Here is a 24,973-nt window from a genome sequence, read left to right on the forward strand (position 1 = left end):
ATGGTAAGGACCAATAAATGGGAAAAAATATTACGAAATTGACGTTATATGTTTTCCTGATAGTAATATTCCCCATCACTGAATTTGTTAAGTTCTTATAATCATAAATTATGATTTCCTATTACGGTCTTGCACAACAGTCAATCTATTAGCAGTGTACAAAGGAAAAAACTAGAAGAAATGGGTTGTTTTATGTTTTCCTGATACCAAAATTGATGTGTCAGGAGAATAGGAGCCGACAAATGATTATTTATTATAAAATTTGTATTTCGTGTTCTCGCGTTTTATGTTCCTTTGATACGAAAACAGTTGTATCAGATTCTTAGAATAGTAGATTATGATTTCCTGATACATCGTACTCGATAAAATCTTTATTAACAGTTTAGAAACCAAAAAAGGAGAAATGGGCCGCGCTTATACATCTCGTTTTTATATTCTCCTGAAACTGTGAAACCCTAGACAGCAATGTTTTGCGTTAGAGGGTAACACTAACTTACGTTTTATGTTAACCTGATACAATGAATGTATCAGGATAGAAATCAGTAAAAGAAAAATTTATTACCAAATTTATTTTCCTGGTGTAATCTCCCTCATCCGTGATTGTATCAAATAGCCAATGGTTTCCTGATACCCTCATGCGCGATAGTAGCGACTCAACCTAACACACTTACGTTTTGTGTTCTTTTGATAAAAAAAATGTACATCCACAATTAATAGGATAGGAGCATAGGAGTCGATAAATGAAAAATGGATTGTCATACATATTCATGTTCTGTTTCCCCAATCTTCATTCGTGATTGTATCAGAATCTTAGAAGAAACTTGTTCTCTCACGTGAGTTGTACAGACGATCATCGCAGGAACTCGTTTAGACACTATTGAAAAAATACTTTGTTAATTAAGGCAGACGGAGGCGCTTACGCCGAGCACGCGCCTGTTAGTTCCTATGCTTCCCTAATCCGTGACTGTTTTTAGGTTTTTAGAATAGTAGCGTATGGTTTCCTGATACCACCATGCCCGACAATAACTATTAGAAGTATAAAGAGCGCACAAGAGGAGGTAGGAATAATTAGTGATAAAAGATAACACGCTTTTTATGTTCTCCTCATACAAACAAACATTTCTTTAATATTACCTTCATTCCTGATCATCTTCGTGTGCAATAATAATTCCCTATGGACAGTTTAGAAGGCGTAGCACTCGGTAGAACAGGTTGTACGCTTTATAGTATCCTAATACAAACAGTTTTTTTCCAAAAATTGGTGTATCAGGAGGATAAGAATCGGTAAATGAAATTTCGATGATTCCGATTTTCTGATACCGTCGTGTACTAGTATTTAGGAAGAAATAGATTGCGCCATTTTATCTGCTCCTGGGGCACACTTCTTTTAAAAATCAATCTATCAGGAGGCTAGAAAACGGTTATTAAGAACTCTTTCTCTCTCACTCCTCTATGTCTTTTGTCTCTCCTCTCTCTCATTAACTACTTTTCGAAATAACGCTAATCCTCCTCAGTGTATCAGGCGCATGAAGGGATAAGAAAATTTAGAGGCGGCTCAACCGGCTGCGTGAATTAATTCTTCTTCTTGGGCTGCCGCATGCGACAGTTTCTTCTGCACCTTCACCTTTTTATAGGGCCTCCATTTTTCCTCGCCTAGCGTGTATGCTCACGTATGCACGTTCTGCATACCATTCCCCGTTTTTGTTGTACATTCACCATGACTGCGACGAGACTGACTGGTTTACAATCGGGTTGCGCGGTAAAATAGCGCACACTTACAACTTAAATTATACCAATAACAATACAAAAACTACAATTACCGTTCAAAGTCCATTCCTCACCGTTCAAAGCTCAAAGGTCGGTCGCCGTTCAAAGTCCAAAGGTTGCTCACTGTTCAAGTTCATTCCTCAGCGTTCAAACGTTGCTTATTAAAGTGATGATGACCTTCAGCTGTGAGATCAAGGTGAAGTTAAAAGTTTCTCGCCCCTCCTTTCGGCGTGAGTCATATGGAATCCCATTAAACCAAACGATGAAGAAGAAAAATACAGAAGAGACGCTTTAATTAATACGTTTAAAATACAATTCCATATAAAAATTAGCTAAGTAAAACTCCCTCAAACATCCTCTCTGACGATCATCTTCTCACTCTGCTCGTGTATGGTCTTAAGTTCTCCCTTCGACTTGTTTCTTACGATGGGCCTCCGCTGCACCTGCTGCATCCTCTTCTTCTTCTCGGAGCTGAGCGAGAGGTACGTGGTGTGTTTTAGGAAGTACTTCTCGATATCGCTCAACTTCATCCGGTGCGTTTCGGGCAGGAAGACGTAACTGTAGACGAGGCCGCCCAACGAGACGATCCCGAAGAAAAACTGGACGCCCGACGATCCTCCGAGCAGCTTCTCGAGATCGAAGTAGCACTGAATCGCCGCGAACATGATGAGATTCGCTAAGCTGTAGACGATACTGTGCGCGATCCCTCTAATGGCGAGCGGGAAGAGTTCGGCGATTATCGTCCATGGTATCGAGAGCAAGCCGATCATTGAGGTTATGACGTAGATCACCAGCATTAACACCGGTACCCAGGTGTGGGTTGTCGTGCCGTCGTGGATCCACCTGGTGAACAACCCGGAGACACCCATACACGCCGCCATCCCCAACGCGCTGACCGTCAGGAGGGTTCTTCGGGGAAAACGCTTCATTAGCCACGTGTTTACCATTGACATACCAAATCGGACCATTCCCAGGTAGATCGATGCTAAAAATGGGTTGATCTCAGTACCGACCTCTTCGAAGAAGGATACTGCGTAGAATAAAGTGATGTAGGTCCCTGAGAACTGTTGGAAGACGAATAGTCCCGTCAGAATTAGGAGAGGTTTGTAAGCGGTTGGTTCGCAGAACATCCTCGCCTTATCCCTCAGGGATCTCTTGGTTATTTGTGCGCGCTCTTGCATTTTTAATAAGTGCTCCTTTTGCAGTGACGCCAGCTGCATGTCGGAGAAGGTCTCGACCTAAAATTACGTCAGTTAGAAATGGTTGGAGACTAGAGCAACAGGAAGAAGAAATAGGAGAAAAACACATGAGTGGAAAACGATGAAGGATGGCATTAAAGAGAGATAAAAGACAAACAAATTCAGAACAACGATGAAGCAAGAAAGAAAGGGGGAGGTAGAGGAACAGAAGTTGAAGGAACACAAAGTACAAAGGAAGATGTTACTCTGCCCAGGTTTGTGCCGAGCGAACCAAAGGCATAAAAGGGGATGGGTCAAAAAGCAGTTCCGAGCGAGTCGAAAGGATTAGAGTGTCGAAATAGCTAAGGGAGGGAAGGAAACATTAACTTGATCGCGAAGTTCAGATACGGAAATGAGGAGAGAAGCCGAAAGAGGAAAAAGAAAGGAAATGGAAACTATGTTGAGAGAGGAAGATCTTTGATCATCTGCTATGGGAGTGCAAAGAAGTAGATAGGACTACAGAAAGCAGGAGAGAAATATGGGACGAGGGGAAAGAGGAGAAAAATGGATGAAGTGGATAAGGAAAGAAATGAAGAAAGTACCTTCTCTAAAGGTTGAGGTTGGAATCGATTGATCCAGTCGAGACCGCGCTTCGCCTTCTTCAGCTTGCCCTTGCTAACCAACCAAGGGGGGCTTTCCGGAATGAACAGGACGGCCACTGCCGGGATGATCGAGTAACCGACGCAAATCCAGGCGATCGTCCGCCAGTCGATGAACCAGCCCTTCAGGTACGCGAGTACCATGCCTGAAAGCAAACCGCGGTCGTGATTATTATTATTATATTATACAAACCTAGCGAGCAAAAGGCGGGCGCCACTGAAATTAGAGATCCGCGCATGTCCGCCCTTGCAATCTCCGTAATGTAGACCATGGCTGGACTGGCCCCCCAAGCTAAAACCAAGACGTCAGCGTTTAAGTTACGAGAAGCCGAGGCTTACTCGAAGCGATCCCCGTAAGGAGCCGACCCACGATCATCATCGGCACATTCGTAGCTGTCGCGATCAGCAGCCAGCCGAGTACGCTCGGGATCGCCGCCAGAAATATGAGGCGTAGTCTTCCGATCGCGTCCATCATGAAACCGCCGGCGATCGAACCGAACGGCGCGATCACGACGAGAACGCTCGCTGAAAGAGGACCATCGTGAGACAGTTACAGACGAAGTGTCACACTCACCAATCCACGAGAAGTCACTTTCGGTGACCCGTAGAATACTGTCATCGGTCGCATTTGACGAGTATTGCGTCTCGTTCAGCTGAGGGATGAGTATCGCTGAGTAGGCTAGCGATACTCCATATACGATGTTAAAAGTAGCCGACAATATTGCTGCCAATATCTGAAATGACACGCGCAATTTTTGGAATTAATTAGCAATTAGCAAATTAATGACTAATTAGCAATAGTGGAAGAATTGTGCCATTTACCTGCGGAAGAAGAGTTTTAAATTTTTTCCCCTCGTAATGGCTCAGCGACTGGCAACTCTGAATGATCTCCTTGAACCTATCCTCCTGCCTCTTTTGCTCGATGATCGCCTTCTCGTTCTCCAAAATGCTACAATTGACAAAAGTCTTATGGTGCCTCGGTCTTTCCCCCGACAATACTTACTTTAGGGTGTGACAACTGGCGCTTAACACATCCATCGGGTCGAACTTCTGTAAAAAAATAAAACTTAATTAGCGTTTAATGTTTGAAACAAAGGCAATCCCACGCCGACGAATACTAAACTATTAATTAGCGAGCTGTATCCAGGGCCGGTGCTAGTTCGAGGCCCGGGGTCGTTGTTTTTAGCCTCAGCAAGCCGGCCGAAAAGGTCTGGTAAGGTAGTGGGCCGGTTTAACAAAATCGCCCGGGCCGTTTGGTAGGTCCAGTCTGGCCCTGGATGTATCCAATTAACCTTAAGATTATAAAATTTTTCGAACACTTCGAGGACGAGAGCATCGGCACAATTACAATATTAATCTCCGTATTAGGACGGCATAACCACAAGGAGGTAAATGAGGTTTTCTATGGAAATCGATTATGCTTTGTATCAGGAACACATATTCAATTCCTAGACATAGCAGCCTTGGAGTTATAGGTAGAGGCCAATGCTCAATTTCTTGAGAAGGGTTATAATCTGTAGCACGAACGCGGCGGGGAGGGTGGGGAGACATTAGGAACAAAAACACCTCCTCGCACATTGTATCCTCCTGATACAAAACTTCTAAAGATTTAAAACAAAATTTGGCTTTGAAATATATTTGTGGGTAATGTGAAAGGATCTCCTCAAACACCATGATCTTCTGGTAGCCAGACAAATTTTATAAAGAATTTTCTAACTAATTGTTCATGTATTAGGAACAGAAACTCCTCATCGCACATTATATCCTCCTGATACAATACTTGTATAGATTTAAACCGAAATTTGGCTTTAAAATATATTTGTGGGTAATGGGAAAAGACCTCCTCAGCCATCATGTTCTCCGGGTAGGCAGAAAAATTTTACAAGAATTTTCTAACCGATAGTTCATGAATTAGGAACAGAAACACCGCCTCGCACATTATATTGTCCTGATACAAAACGTGTAAAGATTTCAAACGAAAATTGGCTTTGAAATATATTTGTGGGTAATGGGAAAAGACCTCCTCACCCATTATGTTCTCCTGCTTATAGCTTTACATCAAGAGCACACAGGCACAAACGAATTACAATAGTATGAGCTTTATGAGAAATATTAACTATTAGGGGTTCAGCAATGAAATGAAGATGGTTACTTTCGACTCTTAAATATATGACAAACTTGGAGTTACAATTCCTTGGAAAGTTTTTCCATTTCTAGTCGGAATGCATTTTGGTGAGAAGGTTTCTGGCAGAATCGGCTCTACCTTTGTATCAGGAGAACATATACTCAAAAAGACTATTTTTAACGAAACCCCTCTTTGGAGGAATACAAGAAGGTTGACTTTGGACGAATTTTTCTATCAGGAGTGCAAAAGTAAATCAAATTCTGAGATCTCAGAAGGAAGGTTTTTGGTATTGCATCTAAATCCTCCGTGTGGAGTCGGGTAGTAGAATACCCCTACCGCTGTGACACTGCGTATCGAAAACGGTACAAATCTTAAGAGTTGGAAGAAGATTGTCACGCGGTTTCTATACGCAGTGTACTTCTAATACTTTCCAGTATACTTTAGTTTCACCAATACAAAAAATTGATACAAACAATATCGATTTTTAAACGACCTACACCTCTGCAATTTTCTGGTCTTTAAACGCTCCTAATCACATACTCCTGATACAATTATCGGCATCCTAACCACTTGCGCACATGATATACAAAAAGAAATACGTATTATGAGACCCTGATACGATTGTCGTACCAAAAATTGGTATCATATGTAATGACATATGATTTCTCATGCATGGCGAGTGTTGAAAAATTGTTTAATGAGGATCACAGAAGTACCAAAACCTGTATTTGAAATTGACTGGGAAAAGATGTTGCATTAGCGCCATAGAAGCGACAGCAGAATTTATATTTCCTTGACAATGATCGACACTGATCAATTGCCGTCTTTATGTTCACCTGATACAAAAATGCGTTTACGCCGACTACCGTTCCATTCATAATAAAAACAATATTCGTTAGTAAACTCTACTTCCACATTGCCTATAAAATGCAAGTTCTGATGTGCTCCTGGAACCAACATTTTTAGTTTTCTGAACTTTAAGTCGGCTTATCCCATAGCACCTCCTCCCTTGTGCACTACGGTTCCGAGAAGTAGCAAGCCCTTCTTTGATCCATCGTGCACCTATGTACTCCTGATACAACCGTCAACTTTTGAACGTGGCACACTTATAGATTACGTTCCTAAATAATAAATTATTATTCTCTTGTGAATAAAACATTACGAAGTTTATACATTTCGCTGGCATGTGCTCCCGATAGCAAAAGTTTTCTATACGTAAGCATACGGCTAGGATATTTCATTGGTACAAATACGTTTACAAAATATTCGCGTATTTCTGTGATGAATCAGTGTACCTCTCCGATACGAAAATAAAATCATTTGCATTAGGAGCACAGAAGCGCAAGACGCTTGACGAAAACGTTATCATCTCATTTTTCTGTGCTCCTGATACAAAAATTAATATTCTCTTTAGTTTTCTCGCAATTATAACCTGCGCATCTTAAGTCGACTTGCTCTCCCAATAATAAGCCATCCTGCGACCTTCTTTGCACGGATGTATTCCTGACGCAACTATTATATTATATTATAAACCTTTAAATAAGTGATCATTTTCTCGCTATATACGCAACTACTCTCTGAGGTGATATACGATTGTCACCTCCTCTCGCGCATACACTTTTGTAAGTGCTCCTGATACTCCAGTATATTATGCACTTCTAGTTTTGAAACTTTATTCGAATTTGGATGGCAGATTTTTGCGCAAAAAATAGAAACTAATGGTTACTTAATGCCTAAAAGCGTAACCCTTACGCGATTCTGTGATTTGTTAAACAATTTCAAAACGAAAGTATCATGAGAGCATAATACCTGGTAAAGTGTCTAGCAATAAACCACCGCCTCCCTCCTGTTGCTTATAAGTTCTTATAAACCTAACAATATTTTCATGAAATAAAATAAAATAAACCTCTTTTCTTCTAATTTTCTCCTGGTAGACAGAGAAATGTTACCAGAGTTAGATAACTGTTACTACGTTCATTAAGAGCAGGAACGCATACTATATACGCCTCACACAAGAGTGAAATGATTTTCTTTAGTGATAGTCCTCGTCAATAATGTTCTCCTGATAGCCAGACAAATTCAATAGCTTTTGAACTATATTAGGAGCAGGAACATCTCCTCGCGGATCCTATTCCCCTGATACAAGATAGGGAAAGTTTATAATGGAAATCCAAATCAACCTCATCGTCCATCATGTTCCCCTAATAGCCTGACAAAATTCAGTAGTTTTGATACTTCCTACATTAGAAGGAGGCACATCTGCTCGCGCATTACCTTCTCCTGAAACAAGATCGGTAAAAACTTTTAACCAAATAAACCGTTGAAATATTTCTCATCGTTCATAATGTTCTCCTGGTAGTCAAAGAAATTGTTCTAACCGATTTTCAGTGTATTAGGAGCACACACACCTACTCACACATTATATTCTCTTGATATAATATGGGTAAAAGTTTCAAAATAAAGCGTTCAAATATTTCGCTTGACAATGGAAAAAATTCTCATCGACCATAAGTATCAGAAACACCTCTTCGCATGCCATATTATCCACAACAATTTTTCCTAGTCATAGAAAAAGACCACCTTGTCCATCGTGTTCTCAATGTAACCTGACAAATTCACTGCATTGGCCACTAGTACTCGGAAAGTTAGCTTAAAACATTATATTCTCCTGATTGAAAATTGTTTGAAGCAAAAAAAGGCGTTGAAATATTTCTCTTGGTGATGGAAGTTGGAAAAAGACCTACTTGCTCATTTTCTCCTGGCAGAGAGAAAAAATTGATAAAAGTTTGCTAACTGGCTCTTCTTGTATTAGCTTCAGAAACACCTCTTTGACATTATACTTTCCAGATACACAAGGTCTCTTATAATGTTCTCCTGGTAGACTGAGAAATTTTGCCAACTGCCAACTCCGTGTATTAAGAGCACACTATATCCGCCTGATACAAGACTTGTAAAGGTTTAAGCCAGATTGAAGCTCGAAAATATGTTCTTAGTGATTTCATCATGGTCTCCTGGTAGTATAAGAAGTTCAGTAGCCTGCTAACTCATATTATATATAAGGTTCGAGATAAAGGCACCGTGCATATAGTCAATTACAATCAAAAGAACATCTCCTCGCGGTTTCTATTCTCCTGATACGAGATTGTTGAAGGTTCAAGCCAACATAACGTGCCGAAATATTTCTCGTGGTGATGGAAAACGTCCTTCTCGTCCATCATGTTCTCCTAGCAACTGGACAAACTTTGGTAGAGTTTAGCTTTACTTAGGAACACCTTCTATTCTCCTAATAGAAGATTCGTAAAAGATTATAGTAGAAATAGTTGTATTATGGGAGCACAGTAGATGTATAAATAGGTCAACCATTTTGAAAAAAATCAGAGGGCAGGTACTTTCAAGTTCCTTTTTGTGCAAGCATTGGAATTGAAGTACCTAGTCTAATAGTACAATTTCTGTACGGAGTTAGTTACATTTTTGTACATCTGAAGATTTGAAAGAAGTTGAAATGGTCGAAAAGGGCCAGGGATGGAATGATCCCAAGAAATCCACGAGAAAGAACAAACCAATGTAACTGGAAAAGTCTTAGAATCCTAGAGCGGATATTAAAATAAATGGTCGAAAATGTCTAAAAAGAATTTTCAGGAAAAATCCTAAAAAAGGGGGTCCACTGAATCCAGCATCCAATCTCGTCATTTTTGACCGGAAGATCAAAGTTGAAGAGCATGGAAACGTAAGGGTCTATATATCTACATTCTAAAGGAACCTTTAAATTGTTTTGCCACATTCTATAAGAAAATTTTTTTCCGGGTCGATCAGAGTTTTTTTTTTTCGGGGCTCAAAAAAAGGCACCTTCCTTTTTTACCAAAAATCGACTACACCCAAATTTCTCGGGAAAACACTTTTTCTTATTAATTTTGATGCGTAGAATCCAAAACAATTCGTACTTTTTCGATCAGACTTCTCAATCAAAAGTTATAGACTAGAAACCAATTTCGAAAAAAAATTCAAAGGGCTGTACCTTTTGAACTAGTAGCCCAATCTTGGAACTGTTTGAAATTATGGATTCTACAGGCCACATTCTATAAGAAAATTTTTTTTGCGGGTCGATCTGAGACAATTTTTTTTCGGGGCTCAAAAAAAGGCAGTGTATAACCTTCCTTTTTTACCAAAAATCGACTACACCAAAATTTCTCGGGAAAACACTTTTTCTTTTTAATTTTGGTGCGTAGAATCCAAATCAATTCGTACTTTTTCGATCAGACTTCTCAATCAAAAGTTATAGACTAGAAACCAATTTCGAAAAAAAAATCAAAGGGCTGTAACTTTTGAACTAGTAGCCCAATCTTGGAACTGTTTGAAATTATGGATTCTACAGGCCACATTCTATAAGAAAATTTTGTTTCCGGGTCGATCTGAGACAATTTTTTTTCGGGGCTCAAAAAAAGGCAGTGTATAACCTTCCTTTTTTACCAAAAATCGACTACACCAAAATTTCTCGGGAAATCTGTCGGGTCGATCTGAGTTTGCCTAGCGACGAGAAGTACATAGGTGCAGATTGCCTTTCGAAAAGGACCGATACCTATCGGAGACTCTCCATCCGCATTGAATAATCTAAAGTTTGCCTAATTACGTCAAAAATTGCCTCCAGGAAATCATACGACTTGTTTAATAAATTTTATTGCACTGCGAAAACATGGCAATAAAATACGGAATTCCATTGACACTGATTTTTATGACAGATAAATAGGAAGACGGAGGAGGGGGGCTCTTTTTTGTGTGCAAATCGCGTGTATCCCCACAGTTAGGGTAGGCAGTAATTTTGGTCTAAGGTTTCGTATTGGAAAACATAAAAAAGTCATCTTTTTTATTTTTGGCCCATGGTGAACAATGATTCTACCCTTAGAACGTATTCATCATCTATCGAAAGGACGGTTCAGTGCCCACTCTGAGACCGTGGAGAACACCTAAGTGGTTGCCTATGGAGGCACCAATTTTTCCCTAGCTTGAAATAGGCCACAATCCTGCGGGATGATTGATGATATTAAGAGTAGACGTAAATTATGAAGAGTGATCACATGCCGGAAAATTGCGATAAGCGCTCAGGTGTCACGGAGATAATCGCAGGAATTCTACTGTTACTAAAAAAAAGGAAAGCTTAAAAACAATTTCCGCATCACTCACCAATTATATTGATATCGTTGCACTTTAAACAGCACTCGCTTGCAACAGGTGCACTTATGTAACGAGACCGGTCAGACGGACGAGTGGCCTACAAATGGAGTGCGGTAACGTTATGTGACACTATCGATAATTGTCTCTCTGTTTACGATACACCTTATCAAAGTGGGAGGTCTCGAATTGTCGATTTAGTCACGCAAAATTCTCCGACTAGCAGAGGAACAATCGCAATGGAATATCACCAATGCATACTAATCTCTACTGTTCATGGGCGATTTTAATATGGACGCGGTTTCACCTTTAAATGAATTTTGCAAAAAAAGGCAACTTTCTCGTACCTACTACTCGTAAGTTGCCGACTTGTTACCGGGAGACACCGAATTCGGCCCTTTTTATGAAGATAAAGGTGAAAATATCGTAATTAATACCATGACGTTACATGCACATTACCAACCAACATTTTGGGCTGGTAGCAATATGGTCTTTTCTGGTACAAACAATTTCAGAAGGGCATTGTATTAGGACAGAACCCAAATGAACTTACCTTCCATTTTATGTTGACCTGATACAGAAATGTATTTATCAACTGTATCATATGCGGGTAATAGCTCCATAGGTGGACGGCTTTCACAGAAATACTGTAACAGCAAGAAATCGTAACGGGTCACCTGCCGTTTTCATGCTGGCCTGATACCGAACTAAAATTATTATTCGGATCTTAGAAAGTAACAAAGCCAATGATAGCAAAGGGTAGGTGATTAGTATAGCTCTCAGAGACAAAAAAATCAATTGTAGCAGAAGAACAGAAGTGGAAGATTAAAGAGCATAGGATGCAGTTGCACTTTTATATACGAAAAAACATTAGTAATTTTAATGCGCTCCTAATATAACAAATGACGCTTATCATTTAATTTGAAGCCGACTACGATCCAATAAAAAACAAATTCATCTCGTACTGTACTTTATGCGCTCCTAATGAAAAAAATAGCATTCGATTGTTCCTTTTAGGCGACTTTTCCCATTGACAAACCCTCTCGATAGTGCACTTCTGTTCCAAACGTCCAAAGTTCAAAGTTATTCCATCTGCACTGGTGTGCTCCTGATACAACACATTATCACGAGAAAGTTCTGTATTCTTACTGTTATATGCTCCTAATTAAAACTAATACTCGATTGTATATTTGAAGCTATTCCTATTTACGTTTTCTTGAAGGCACTCTTAACATTAGAATTTTATGGTCAACTTTACGTTCTCTTGCTTATGCGCTTCTGTTTCGATAAGCTCTGACTTTTCGCTGCATTTGCAGTTTTTTACTTTCATACGCTCCTAATATTTTTCAAATTTACAGATACAGATTCTGCTTACGAATTTACTCCTGTTCCGATAAACATTAAAGTATTTTGGGAACTTAATCCTGATACAAACGGCGTTCACTTTTTGCAGGTTTCTGCGCTCCTAATACAAAAATTACTGTCCGACTGGGCATTTTAATTGGACCTCCACTCGCTTAATCACTCCCGTTCCTATAAATACTTTGACTTTGACCATAGACGCCTCCTCTTTATTATCTACTGTGTCACTGTTATTCGACTGATGTGCTCCTGATCGAAACATGCTCTTGTTTATACGCTTCCGGTACAATCCTCTGCACTGTTCCCACTTTGATGTGCTCCTAATATAAAAAAATAATACTCGGTTGCTCATAGACACCTTCCCATAAATAATAAGCTACTATCTGAGAGGTCTGATGTGCCCCTGACACCAAACAGTATTAACTTTTAAAGCCAGCACTGTAGTTTTCTTGCTCAATTAATCTCCGATTGTAAACTTTCAGCTTACGTTGCCCAAGCACACCTCTTCTCAACTATGTACTCTTGTTCAGTCCACATCTTTTTGCACTCTTCTCATTTCCATTATTCTAATAAGCTCTATTTGTAACAGGAACACATTATACGTAAGAGTATACCAGTTTTGTATAGTTTGTACGTGTTCGCGCTTCTATGCATTCCTTGAAAAAAAAATTTGTGTCAGGAGATCGTAAAACCGAAAGAGGTAAGTCGCCACTCTAGCGTTTCTGTGATACTGATACGTTTTAAAAAAAGAACTTTGTACGAGGTTCCAGAAAGCTGAGGAGGTGTAAAATTTATTTATTACAACCAAACGTATGAGGATTTCAGAAGTGCGAGGAGGGTAGAAAATGTGCGATTTCTATTAGGGGAACATAATGTTTAAAAATGTTGCAGCATACGAAGTGCGCTTCAAAGAGAAATTTTGACAGCAGAGATCACATATCAATCAGCAAGTACCTCCTCGTTATTCTGTGATTCTTATACGTCGTTTAAGAAAGAAATTTAGCATTGTTAACAGGCGCACAGACGTCCGTCTCCTGGCGACTCTACTTCTCTGATACGTTTTTTTAGATGTATGTAAGTTAGTAACATGTCACACCTTACGTAGGAATGTGTCCGTCTATCTTCGGGTTTCTGGTTTCAAAACCGTTCCTAGGCCAGTAGTATGAGAACGAACACTGAATTGTTCCTCCCTAGGAAGTAGTTTATAAGCAAAGGAGGATTCGCTGATGATCTTCTATGAAAAACTATCACGAGAGTCCTTAGGGATGTTCTTTATGTAGGAGAACGTATGGAATACCTCCCAGTGTACAAACTCCTGGGATAGTTGTAGAAGAGGGTTTCCTAGGAAGTACTTTATGAGGAAAGGAAGATTCGACGATCTCGTATGAAAACTATCACGAGAGTCCTTATGGATGAACGATATGTTGGAGAACGTATCACCGGGGGGTCTGGAGGGTATGGAATACCCCCTCCCCCCCAGCCAACGAAGTCATGGGATAGTTGTAGAAGAAGAAACATTGAATGTTTCTTCCTAGGAAGTGTTTTATGAGGGAAGGAAGATTCGACGATCTCCTATGAAAACTATCACGAGAGTTCTTATGGATAAACGATATATTGAAGAACGTATCACTGGGGGGTCTGGGGGGTATGAAATCCCCCTCCCTCCACCCTACAAAGTCATGGGATAGTTATAGAAGAAGAAACATTGAATTTTTCTTCCTTTTTTAGATGACCTTCTATGAAAAACTATCACAAGTCCTTAGGGATGAACGTTCTGAGGAGAACCGGGGGGGGCTGGGAGGAATACCCCCCAGTGCACGGGGTCCTGGGATGGTTGTAGGAGTAATGGGAAAGGTTAGATGATCTTCTATGAAGAAAATGTAGGTAAATAGGTTCTGCTCCTTGTCGTGTTTCTGTAACCTTGATTGATTTTTAAAAGAGAATTTTGTATAAACCGAACGTGTCAGCATCACAAAAAATTAGGAAACATAATGCGCAATAATTGTGCAGTAAATAGATTTTGCATCCCCTCCCTGTAAAATGTAAGGGTAACATGTCCGTATATACCTCCTCTAGATTATGTACTTCTGTTCCGATAAGTAACAATCTTATGCAGCTTTAAGCATCTAATATACCTAATTTTATTCCAACTTTCTAGAGACTTTTATGCGCTCCTGATACAAATATCAATCAATTTCTGAATGAATCATGTGTGTAATTCGTGTCGTTTTATAAGAAAATTGATACCGCATTGTTGACTTTGAGTCTAATATATCCATACACACCTCCTCACGTTGATGCATTCCTTACCCTTTCGTGTATGCGAACTTGTAACTGTTTGTTTAACTTTAAGCTTACTATGACCTCTTGATTGTGCACTCCTATTACACTGACCGCTGATGTGCATTTTCGATCGTGTATACACCCCTGTTTTGAAGGTAATAATCTATATTCTGACTTTTAGTTCACGAATGTACTCCTGATACAAACATCAATGCCTGAACGAGTCATGTCTGTAGCCTTGTCGCTTTTAAATACTTCCAATGCAAGAAAACTAATTCACTATTGTTATTTTTGAGTTCGATGTATCCATATACACCTCCTTTCGTTTATGCACTCCTGTTCCCAGAAAGTAAAATTGTTTCATGTTGTACTCCTTATACAAACATCATGTCATGTCCGTAGTTCTCTCCCGTTTATATGCTCTCCTAATTCTCGATTGTTGAGTTTGATTCTAATGCACACTGTACACCTCCTCTCGTTTATGCACTCCTGTTTCGATAAATAAGCTATCCCTACGCTGATGTACTGATACGAATATTGACCTTACGTGCACTGATGCACTCCCAGTATGATCCATTATGTTTTAAAGGATGGCATTTGGACGTTTCTCGTTTTTATGCTCTCCTAATACAAAAATTAGTATTCGATTTTTTTCATTTTAGGACGATTTGTTCGCGTATGAATTTCTGTTCCCGTAAATACGTAAAAGCGTGATAAAGACATTGCGGCTTTGTAGTTTCCTCGACAAATACCAAGACTTTTAAGAGAGCAGTCTTGGATTGGAAGAACAAAACAGACGAGGAATATCTCACGAACGTCAAAGGGCTCCATTGGAGAATTTTTACGTATTTCTGTTTGGTTGTAAGACTACAAAGAAGAAAAACGCCACAACGAAACCGTGGAAGAACAGTCTCCAAACCATGCCAAATGGTCAAAAAACACTGTCGAAACTGGCAGTTTGGTCAAAATAGCGTAACAACCAAAGGTCGACGCATGCAATAATTGTGCCAAATGCGCTGTTTTCTTCCGCCAGCTTTGAATTAAGGCGCTACATTAAAGCCAATTAATTAAACCGCACGGATCAATTTAGCTAATGTTGATTAGTTAAATTAGAAGATGCACCAGTCACTAATTGCGTACTACTCACCGCCATATTCCTCAAATAGAACTTCCGACGTTTTCAAAGCCCAAAAACAAGGAAACTTATACCACTCTCACTTGGCAGATAAAAAACACTGACGTTTTCTTTCCAAAGGTGTCCAAAACGAAAAAGGAGTGATATTTTTGGACGACCTTCGCGCGGGGCATCAAAATATTGTGAAGTTCTCAGCGCCAAGACGTTACTCGCGCGTTTTCAGTTATGGAAATGAAGTTCCATTAGCGCGTGTGTTGGAATGCAATTTCCTTTGTCATAAAAAGCTTTATTTAGATAAATTGGTGAATTCATTGCGAATGCGAGTGGTAGGCAACACATCACACAACAAATTGTGCGTATATCTTATACAATTTTGGTTTTCTGTGATCCTCATAAAACACTTTAAAGGGAAATCAAGAGAACATGACAATGCAGAGTGAGTCTGACAGCCAATTTTCAGGTTCTTGTGTTACCCGGATTCAAAAATTCTCAAGAGACAAATTTGTATCAGGAGAACATATTCGATAAGATTGATACCTCACTGTCTTTATGATTCTCCAACAGTTATCAGTTATCATTTTATATCTCCTCTTGTTCCTACAGTCCTGATACAAGTTTTAGAGAATTTGTTTTAAACGGGGCACCTGACAAGTGAGAAGGTGTATGCCAATAGCTTTCCCACCTTCTTCCGTTTCTGTAATTCTAATTTACACCTTCTTTGGTTTCTGTGATCCTGAAATGATTTTTAACATAAATCAGGAAATCATAACATAAGAGAGGAGGGTTACCAGTAAATTGACCACCCGGTAAACACAAAGCATCATACGTGGAAATTTTCTCGCGTTTTTGTTGAATTGCGTATCAGGAGAACAGATTATTCGACTAATTGTACACTTCATTGCGTGTTTATGATCACAATTTGTGCCATAAATTTGTAAATTATACTCTCCCGATACAAAAGTTGTAAATTAGAAAATAAAGCCTTTTCTTAAGCATAGGAAAAAATCTCCTCGTCGATAATGTGGTACTGGTAGCCTGAAAAAACACACTCTTGCATATTATGTTCTCCTGATACAAACGTGACCCACGTAAGCCAAAAGTTTTTTTTATCATAGAGCATACCTCTTCAACGATCATGTTTCCCGAGTAAAAATTCGAGAGAATACCTTCTCGCACGTTATATTCTCCTGATACAGTGTATTGAAGCATCTCACTTGATGTGTTGAGAAAACCAGAGCTTATATGCCGTCCTAGTGGGTAGAGAAGGTTTTCAACTCCTCGAAGTATTAGGAGCAGAAATACTTCTTCGCTCAAGAAGAAAATGTCATATTTCTCCTGATGTCAGAAAGATACCTCCTAATTTATTATATCTTCCTAGTAACCAGAGGAAGCTTACAACATTTTCCTGACTAAGATGGGAAATGTCCCCTGGCACATTATATTGTCCTCATGCAGGCTTGAAAAAGAAACCAAAGTGTTGATGATTGAACCATTTATAAGGAGCCGGTTGATCAATTGTGCGCGTCCTGCTGCTTCTGTGATTCTAAGTACAGTTTGTGCGAGAGCTGGAGACTGGACGAGGAGGTTTTTTCCATCGGTATTAGAAATATTTCAACGCCTTATTATGGCTTAATCTTTTACGAATCTTCTATTAGGAGAATAGAATGTGCGAGTAGGTGTTCCTAAGTAAAGCTAAACTCTATCAAAATTTCTCCAGTTGCTAGGAGAACATGATGGACGATTTTCCATCACCAAGAGAAATATTTCGACACGTTATTTTGGCTTGAACCCTCAACAATCTCGTATCAGGAGAATAGAAACCGCGAGGAGATGTTTTTTTGATTGTAATTAACTATATGCACGGTGCCTTTATCTCGAACCTTATATATAGTATCAGTTAGCAGGCTACTGAATTTGTTATACTACCAGGAGACCATGATGGTATCACTAAAACCATTTTTTTGCGCTTCATTCTGGCTTAAAGCTTTACAAGTCTTGTATCAGGTAGATACACGGAGTATCAGTTGGCAAAATTTCTCTGTCTACCAGGAGAACTTTATAAACAAGGAGACCTTTTGTATCTGGAAAATATAATGTCAAAGAGGTGTTTCTGAGGCTAATACAAGAAGAGCCAGTTAGCAAACTTTTTAAAATTTCTCTCTCTACCAGGAGAAAATGAGCAAGTAGGTCTTTTTCCATCACCAAGAGAAATATTTCAACGCCTTATTTTGGCTTCAAACAATTTTGAATCAGGAGAATATAATGTTTTAAGCTAACGTTCCGAGCACTAGTTTGTCAGGTTACATTGAGAACATGATGGACCAGGTGATCTTTTTCCATGACTAGGAAAAATTTTTGTACGTTGTATTAGGATAATATGGCAAGCGAAGAGGTGTTCCTGCTCCTTATGGTCGATGAGAATTTTGTCCATTGTCAAGGGAAATATTTGAACGCTTTATTTTGGTTGAAAATTTACCCATATTGTATCAAGAGAATATAATATGCGAGGAGATGTTTGTGCTCTTAATACACTGAAAATTAGTTAGAAAAACTCTTGGAGAATATTATGAACGATGAGAAATATTTCAACGCCTTATTTGGTTTAAAGTTTTGTGTCAAGAGTAATGCACGAGCAGATGTGCCTCCTTCTAAGTATCAAAACTACTGAATTTCGTCAGGCTATTAGGGGAACATTACGGACGATGAGGTTGATTTGGATTTCCATTACCAAGAGAAATAACTTTCCCTATCTTGTACCAGGAGAATAGGGTCCGCGAGGAGATGTTCCTGCTCCTAATTTAGTTCGAAAGCGATTGAGTTTGTCAGGCTACCAGGTACCAGGAGAACATTATGGACGAGGAGCTCTTTTCTATCACTAAGGAAAATCATTTCAATCTTGTATCAGGCGTATATACTATGCGTTCTTGCTCTTAATACCCGTAGTATCAGTTATCTAACTCTAGTAACATTTCTCTGTCTACCAGGAGAAAATTAGAAGCAAAGAGGTTTTTTTTTCTATGAAGGGGAATATTTCAATTCTAATCTTGTATCAGGAGAATATAATGGACGAGGAGGCCTTTTTCTTATTGTTATTTTGCTCAAAACTTTAACACATTTTATCTTGGAGAATATAATGTGCGAAGAGGTGTTTCTACCCCTAATACACAGAAATCAGTTAGTTTTAAAAAACTTCTTTAACTATCAGGAAAATATGATGGTCGAGGGGGTCTTTTTCTCATTGTTGTTTTCGTCAAAATGTTTACCAAATTTTATCTTGGAGAATATAATGTGCGAGGAGGTGTTTCTGCCCCTAATACACAGAATATCTTACAGTTTTCAAAAAATTTCTTTTGCTATCAGGAGAATATAATGGACGAGGAGGTCTTTTTCTCATTGTTATTTTGCTCAAAATCTTTAACACATTTTATCTTGGAGAATATAATGTGCGAAGAGGTGTTTCTACCCCTAATACACAGAATGTGAGTTAGTTTTAAAAAATTTCTCTGGCTATCAGGAGAATATGATGGACAAGGAGGTCTTTTTCTCATTGTTATTTTGGTCAAAATATTTACCAAATTTTATCTTGGAGAATATAATCCGCGAGAAGGTGTTTCTGCCCCTAATACACAGAATATCAGTTAGTTTAAAAAAATGTCTTTGGTTATCAGGAGAATATGATGGACGAGGAGGTCTTTTTCTCATTCTTATTTTGGTCAAAATGTTTACCATATTTTATCTTGGAGAATATAATGTGCGAAGGGGTGTTTCTACCCCTAATACACAGAAATCAGTTAGTTTAAAAAAATTTCTTTGGTTATCAGGAGAATATGATGGACGAGGAGGTCTTTTTCTCATTTGTTATTTTGGTCAAAATGTTTACCAAATGTTATCTTGGAGAATATAATGTGCGAGGAGGTGTTTCTGTCCCGAATACACAGAATATCATATAGTTTTCAAAAAATTTCTTTGGCTATCAGGAGAATATAATGAACGAGGAGGCCTTTTTCTCATTGTTATTTTGCTCAAAACTTTAACACATTTTATCTTGGAGAATATAATGTGCGAAGAGGTGTTTCTACCCCTAATACACAGAAATCAGTTAGTTTTAAAAAACTTCTTTAGCTATCAGGAGAATATAATGGACGAGGAGGTCTTTTTCTCATTGTTATTTTGCTCAAAATCTTTAACACATTTTATCTTGGAGAATATAATGTGGGAAGAGGTGTTTCTACCCCTAATACACAGAATGTGAGTTCGTTTTAAAAAATTTCTCTGGCTATCAGGAGAATATGATGGACGAGGAGGTCTTTTTCTCATTTTTATTTTGGTCAAAATGTTTACCAAATTTTATCTTGAAGAATATAATGTGCGAGGAGGTGTTTCTACCCCTAATACACAGAATATCGTTAGTTTTAACAAATTTCTTTGGTTATCACAAGAATATGATGGACGAGGAGGTCTTTTTCTCATTGTTATTTAGGTCAAAATATTTACCAAATTTTATCTTGGAGAATATAAACCGCGAGAAGTGTTTCTGCCCCTAATACACAGAATATCAGTTAGTTTAAAAAAATTTCTTTGGTTATCAGGAGAATGTGATGAACGAGGAGGTCTTTTTCTCATTGTTATTTTGCTCAAAACTTTAACACATTTTATCTTGGAGAATATAATGTGCGAAGAGGTGTTTCTACCCCTAATACACAGAAATCAGTTAGTTTTAAAAAACTTCTTTGGCTATCAGGAAAATATGATGGTCGAGGGGGTCTTTTTCTGATTGTTGTTTTCGTCAAAATGTTTACCAAATTTTATCTTGGAGAATATAATGTGCGAGGAGGTGTTTCTGCCCCTAATACACAGAATATCATATAGTTTTCAAAAAATTTCTTTGGCTATCAGGAGAATATAATGGACGAGGTCTTTTTCTCATTGTTATTTTGCACAAAACTTTAACACATGTTATCTTGGAGAATATAATGTGCGAAGAGGTGTTTCTACCCCTAATACACAGAAATCAGTTAGTTTTAAAAAACTTCTTTGGCTATCAGGAAAATATAATGGTCGAGGGGCTCTTTTTCTCATTGTTGTTTTCGTCAAAATGTTTACCAAATTTTATCTTGGAGAATATAATGTGCGAGGAGGTGTTTCTGCCCCTAATACACAGAATATCATATAGTTTTCAAAAAATTTCTTTGGCTATCAGGAGAATATAATGGACGAGGAGAGGTCTTTTTCTCATTGTTATTTTGCTCAAAATCTTTAACACATTTTATCTTGGAGAATGTAATGTGCGAAGAGGTGTTTCTACCCCTAATATACAGAATGTGAGTTAGTTTTAAAAAATTTCTCTGGCTATCAGGAGAATATGATGGACGAGGCGGTCTTTTTCTCTCATTGTTATTTTGGTCAAAATGTTTACCAAATTTTATCTTGAAGAATATAATGTGCGAGGAGGTGTTTCCACCCCTAATACACAGAATATCGTTAGTTTTAAAAAATTTCTTTGGTTATCACGAGAATATGATGGACGAGCAGGTCTTTTTGTCTCATTGTTATTTTGGTCAAAATGTTTACCATATTTTATCTTGGAGAATATAATGTGCGAGGAGGTGTTTCTGCCTTTAATACACAGATTATCAGTTAGTTTTAAAAAATTTCTCTGCCTATCAGGAGAATATGATGGACAAAGAGGTCCTTTTCTCATTGTTACCAGGTAGAATAACGTGGCGGTTTAAAAAAACATAATATATACACTGTATACAGTCAGTAAAAAACAACATATAGACAGAATAAAATATACACAGGACAGATGGTGCGTATCAAACTACTAAGGACTAGAGGTACGGAAAGTAGGTAGTGAGTTCCCCTAGGCCTCTATCTGTCTACTCCTCGGGTTGATCCGAAGAGGCTCGGTCGTTGGATGATGGTTTTGGTGAACAGGTCAGTCGCCGCGCGAATCCCTAGTATAGTTAGTAGGCAATGACCACACTATAGGGTATCAGGAGCACATGTTGGACGAAGGGAGGAAGAATTGAAATAAAAATAAATTGAAAATGTAAGAGATTTGAAGCCGATATGATGAAAGGATAAAAAATCACATTATTAGAAGGGTCCGAAGACAAAAAGGGAAAAGTCGGAAGAGTCTCAAAATCTGAATAATCCTAGGGACCTGGTGAGAATTTGAAGAATCGGAGGTATTAGAAGAATTCCGAGAATCATAAACATATAAGGAATTTGAAAAATCTAAAGAATAGTACAGGCACGAAGAATCGCGAAGAAGACCAGCTTTCGGATTCTGAGGATTTGAAAGAAATTAATGAATCCAAACCTGTGAAAGGGGGAATCAGAGGAAATGCCAAATGATCTCGGACTTTTGTGACCAATCTCGCGAAGAAGAATTTAAACAATCGGGAAAATCTGAATTATTGTATGTGTCCAAAAAGTCTCAGGATCCTGAAGGATGTGGAAGAACCTTGAATCGATTGATTTTAACGCTCTATAAGTCGATAATGCGCAGTTTCCTAAATGACACGTCTAAAACTGATAACTTGCTTTTACACTTAGTCGTAAGTTCGAAGTTGGTAGTGAAACGTGAGTGAATTAGATAAAATTCCGGTGCAGATCAGGTTTCGTCTACGAGACCTTGGAGAAAAATTAACGATCTGTTGTGGAAATCGCACAATGCTCTTGAAAACTTATCTAAATAGCATAAATCTAATCTGTTTAATTACATACTTTTGTGGTGATAAACGCATTTATGTTACATAGGCTTACAAGTCGTTTTGGAGCTTTGGTAGTTTCACTCAAAATTTCCCACGCGACGGATGCGCGCCGTTGATGAGTTGGGTTATCACAAAACGTTAATTGAGTTGTCGACCTAATTGTCTTTAGATATGGAGAGCGATGCGCGTCGTCCCACTTCCAGCTCCATCAGACAGGCGAGTGACCAAGCGGCTTGGCAAATTTTGCAACTGTCATTTGCAGATCGCAGCCTCACTGATCGCCGGTTCCTTCTCCATAGTGTGCGGAAGCTCGTTGGCCTACTCCGGGATCGTGGTGCCTCAAATTTTGGACAGGGAGAACGGCACCAGCTTCAACGTCAGCTCCAGTGAGATCCTTTGGATCAGTGAGTGTTAACGCCGAAGGCCTGCGATACTGATCGGCAAATTGCAGGTAGCTCGACCTCGCTGGCGATACCGATCGGCGTCGCGCTTTCCGGACTTACGATGGACGTGTGGGGCAGGTTAGTTACGTTAAAATTGTCGATCATTCCCAACGTGATCGGTTGGGCTCTGATAGCCACGGCCCAAAATGGGCTCATGATAGTACTTGGTAGGATCTTTACCGGAATTTCCTTCGGTAATCACGAGATTAGCGGGACTGAATAAGCCAAACCTCTACTTGCAGCATTGGCGTCCGGACCTTCCTTTGTCTACATCTCGGAGGTGAGCGACCCAAACTTTAGAGGCGCCCTTCTTTGCTTTCCAGGGATTTTTTTTAGTGTTGGTAAGTTACTCGTATACCAATGGCAGAATTTCCAAATTAAATTCCTCTTTTTTATGTTGTACTTTGACGCAGGGGACCCAATTTTGCGTGTATGATGTTGCTCCTTTTTCCCTTGTACGTTGAGGCAAGGAGCCTGTGTCTGACGCCATTAGTATGCCTATTCTGCGTAGACATTTAAAATTCAATTATGTATAAATATGACTAATAATTTCCATATAATGCGTTGTTATTCACACATCTTAGTTTCCGTTAAATACTACTCATTATCACGAAATAACTTTGTTTTGCAGTTCAAGGGTTAGGTGGAAGAGCAGATTATATTGAAAACCTTTCCTTGTTTTTCCTACTTTATGGAAACTAATTAGAGACTACCTATTACTTGCGTCAATTTTCTGTGCCTGAAAGCATTACTTGCAACGTGGTCATACCTAAACCTTGCTGCAGAGGTATTGCCAAAATTATGTTTGGTATGAGTGGCAAATTTGTCAAACTAACGAAATTTTCTGCTGCTCAAGAAGATATACGTTTCAAATTGGTACAAAGATCCCTTTTCCGCGCTGTACATTAACGCAAAGGGGACAATTTTTTGTGCCCGAAGGAATTATTTGGAATGGGACCACCTTTAATTGTTGCTGCAAATGTATTGCCCAAATTCCTTCTTGTGTGAATGCCGTAAATGTCAAATTATCAAAAAATACATAGAAGGAGCATAACGTTAAGTATCACATTCCAACAAAACAAAGGAACATGTAATGGTAAAATATTAGTATAAAGTAATTAATTCTCAATGCCAAGAAGCCAGATGAAGCACCCTGTAAATAAACTAACATATTCCTCCAAAAGAGAAAATATGCTGCAATAAATTTCATTATAGATTAACAATGTAGTGTCGATGTTTCCAAATACAACCCCATCCACGAATCGCTATAATATTTATTAGATCGTTTAATCCTGCATACTCGCATTGAATATCATCCCTAAGAGAACCTACTGTATCTAAATATAAATAAAAATACGTAAATCAGTCAGAAATTCATATTGCGGGTTGGCAGGTAAAACCAGCACTAGGAACAAAGGGATAGTGTAAATTGAAAAACAAAAATTTAATTCAAAGTATGATCAGTATAATTATAAAAAAAATTTAGAATGACAATACCCATGCTGTACGGGGATGCCGTAAATTTTAATAGCACGCCTATTTTAATTAAACAAACCTAGTCAGAGTAGGGACTTACTCTATCAGGACCTTACTTTGCCTAGGGTTGTGCCGTACTTGCCTTCAATTCGCTCGGCACTAGTCTTAAAAACATTACTTTTGCGTGGAAGTTTAATAATAATAATGCCATTTGTACCGATCTCGCTTTTTCTTAAATTGAGATAAATTCCTGCAAATGTCATTTTTTCCGCTGTACGCAAGGGAGGCAATTTTTTGTGCTTGCAAGCATTCTTTGCAATGGTGCCATCTTTAATCCTTGCCACAAACGTATTGCCAAAAAGCTTTTTTGCATGAATGCCATATTAACGAAATTTCCTTATCTTTAAAAAGAGCTAAATTCCAAATTCGTGCAAATATTTCTTTTTCCGTTGTACCGTGTGTCCTATTTTGGTTGAGACTGCCGTGTATCTCAGCTATTTTTAAAGATAGAGACGTGCGCTTTTCGCGATCCTGCGCCACTTTTTTGTGAAACGTTTAATACCACAAACAGAATCAATTTATCTACGTTTGTTTCTGTGAAACAGGGTGAAAACGAAAAGTTTGACTTTAGAACATTACTTTTTAAAAGCAACACCCTGT

At 38.7% G+C, this 24,973-nt stretch overlaps 2 protein-coding genes across 5 annotated transcripts in view; one reads left to right on the plus strand and one right to left on the minus strand.

Annotated features, from left to right (window-relative positions):
* The window catches only part of LOC116177584 (facilitated trehalose transporter Tret1-like), a 38,832-nt gene that overhangs the window by 7,258 nt on the left and 6,601 nt on the right, over positions 1–24,973 (plus strand). Inside the window, exons 1-5 of one of the 2 annotated variants that reach the window (XM_031496596.1) lie at positions 15,982–16,111; positions 22,441–22,610; positions 22,657–22,798; positions 22,846–23,031; positions 23,080–23,178. In XM_031496596.1, coding sequence (XP_031352456.1) covers positions 22,566–22,610; positions 22,657–22,798; positions 22,846–23,031; positions 23,080–23,178 — 472 coding nt within the window. In that variant the 5' untranslated portion in view covers positions 15,982–16,111; positions 22,441–22,565. Of the gene's footprint in view, positions 1–15,981; positions 16,112–22,440; positions 22,611–22,656; positions 22,799–22,845; positions 23,032–23,079; positions 23,179–24,973 lie in introns of those variants that run through there. The other variant, XM_031496597.1, reaches the window with a different exon arrangement.
* Positions 2,044–15,894, minus strand: LOC116177582 (facilitated trehalose transporter Tret1-like). Of its 3 annotated transcripts, none has more exons than XM_031496594.1 (8): positions 15,688–15,894; positions 4,608–4,654; positions 4,427–4,553; positions 4,179–4,338; positions 3,944–4,129; positions 3,798–3,896; positions 3,548–3,750; positions 2,044–3,005 (listed from the first exon to the last, which is right to left on the minus strand). In XM_031496594.1, the coding sequence occupies exons 1-8, from the start codon at positions 15,691–15,693 to the stop codon at positions 2,115–2,117; spliced, it is 1,719 nt and encodes a 572-aa protein (XP_031352454.1). In that variant the 5' UTR covers positions 15,694–15,894; the 3' UTR covers positions 2,044–2,114. The 3 variants fall into 3 exon arrangements, with proteins under 3 accessions (XP_031352454.1, XP_031352453.1, XP_031352455.1); XM_031496593.1 differs by lacking the exon at positions 15,688–15,894 and adding an exon at positions 11,449–11,533; XM_031496595.1 differs by lacking the exon at positions 15,688–15,894 and adding an exon at positions 10,908–11,066.

The sequence above is a fragment of the Photinus pyralis genome, unplaced genomic scaffold (assembly GCF_008802855.1).
Source record: "Photinus pyralis isolate 1611_PpyrPB1 unplaced genomic scaffold, Ppyr1.3 Ppyr1.4_LG8, whole genome shotgun sequence".
NCBI classification, from domain to species: domain Eukaryota; kingdom Metazoa; phylum Arthropoda; class Insecta; order Coleoptera; family Lampyridae; genus Photinus; species Photinus pyralis.

Coding starts and splice junctions, on each gene's coding strand:
- LOC116177582 (XM_031496593.1), bottom strand. CDS start 11,499: ATGATACAGTTGATAAATACATTTCTGTATCAGGTCAACATAAAATGG. Junction 4,554..4,607: donor GCCAGTTGTCACACCCTAAA/GTAAGTATTGTC, acceptor TGTCAATTGTAG/CATTTTGGAGAACGAGAAGG. Junction 4,339..4,426: donor TTAAAACTCTTCTTCCGCAG/GTAAATGGCACA, acceptor GTGTCATTTCAG/ATATTGGCAGCAATATTGTC.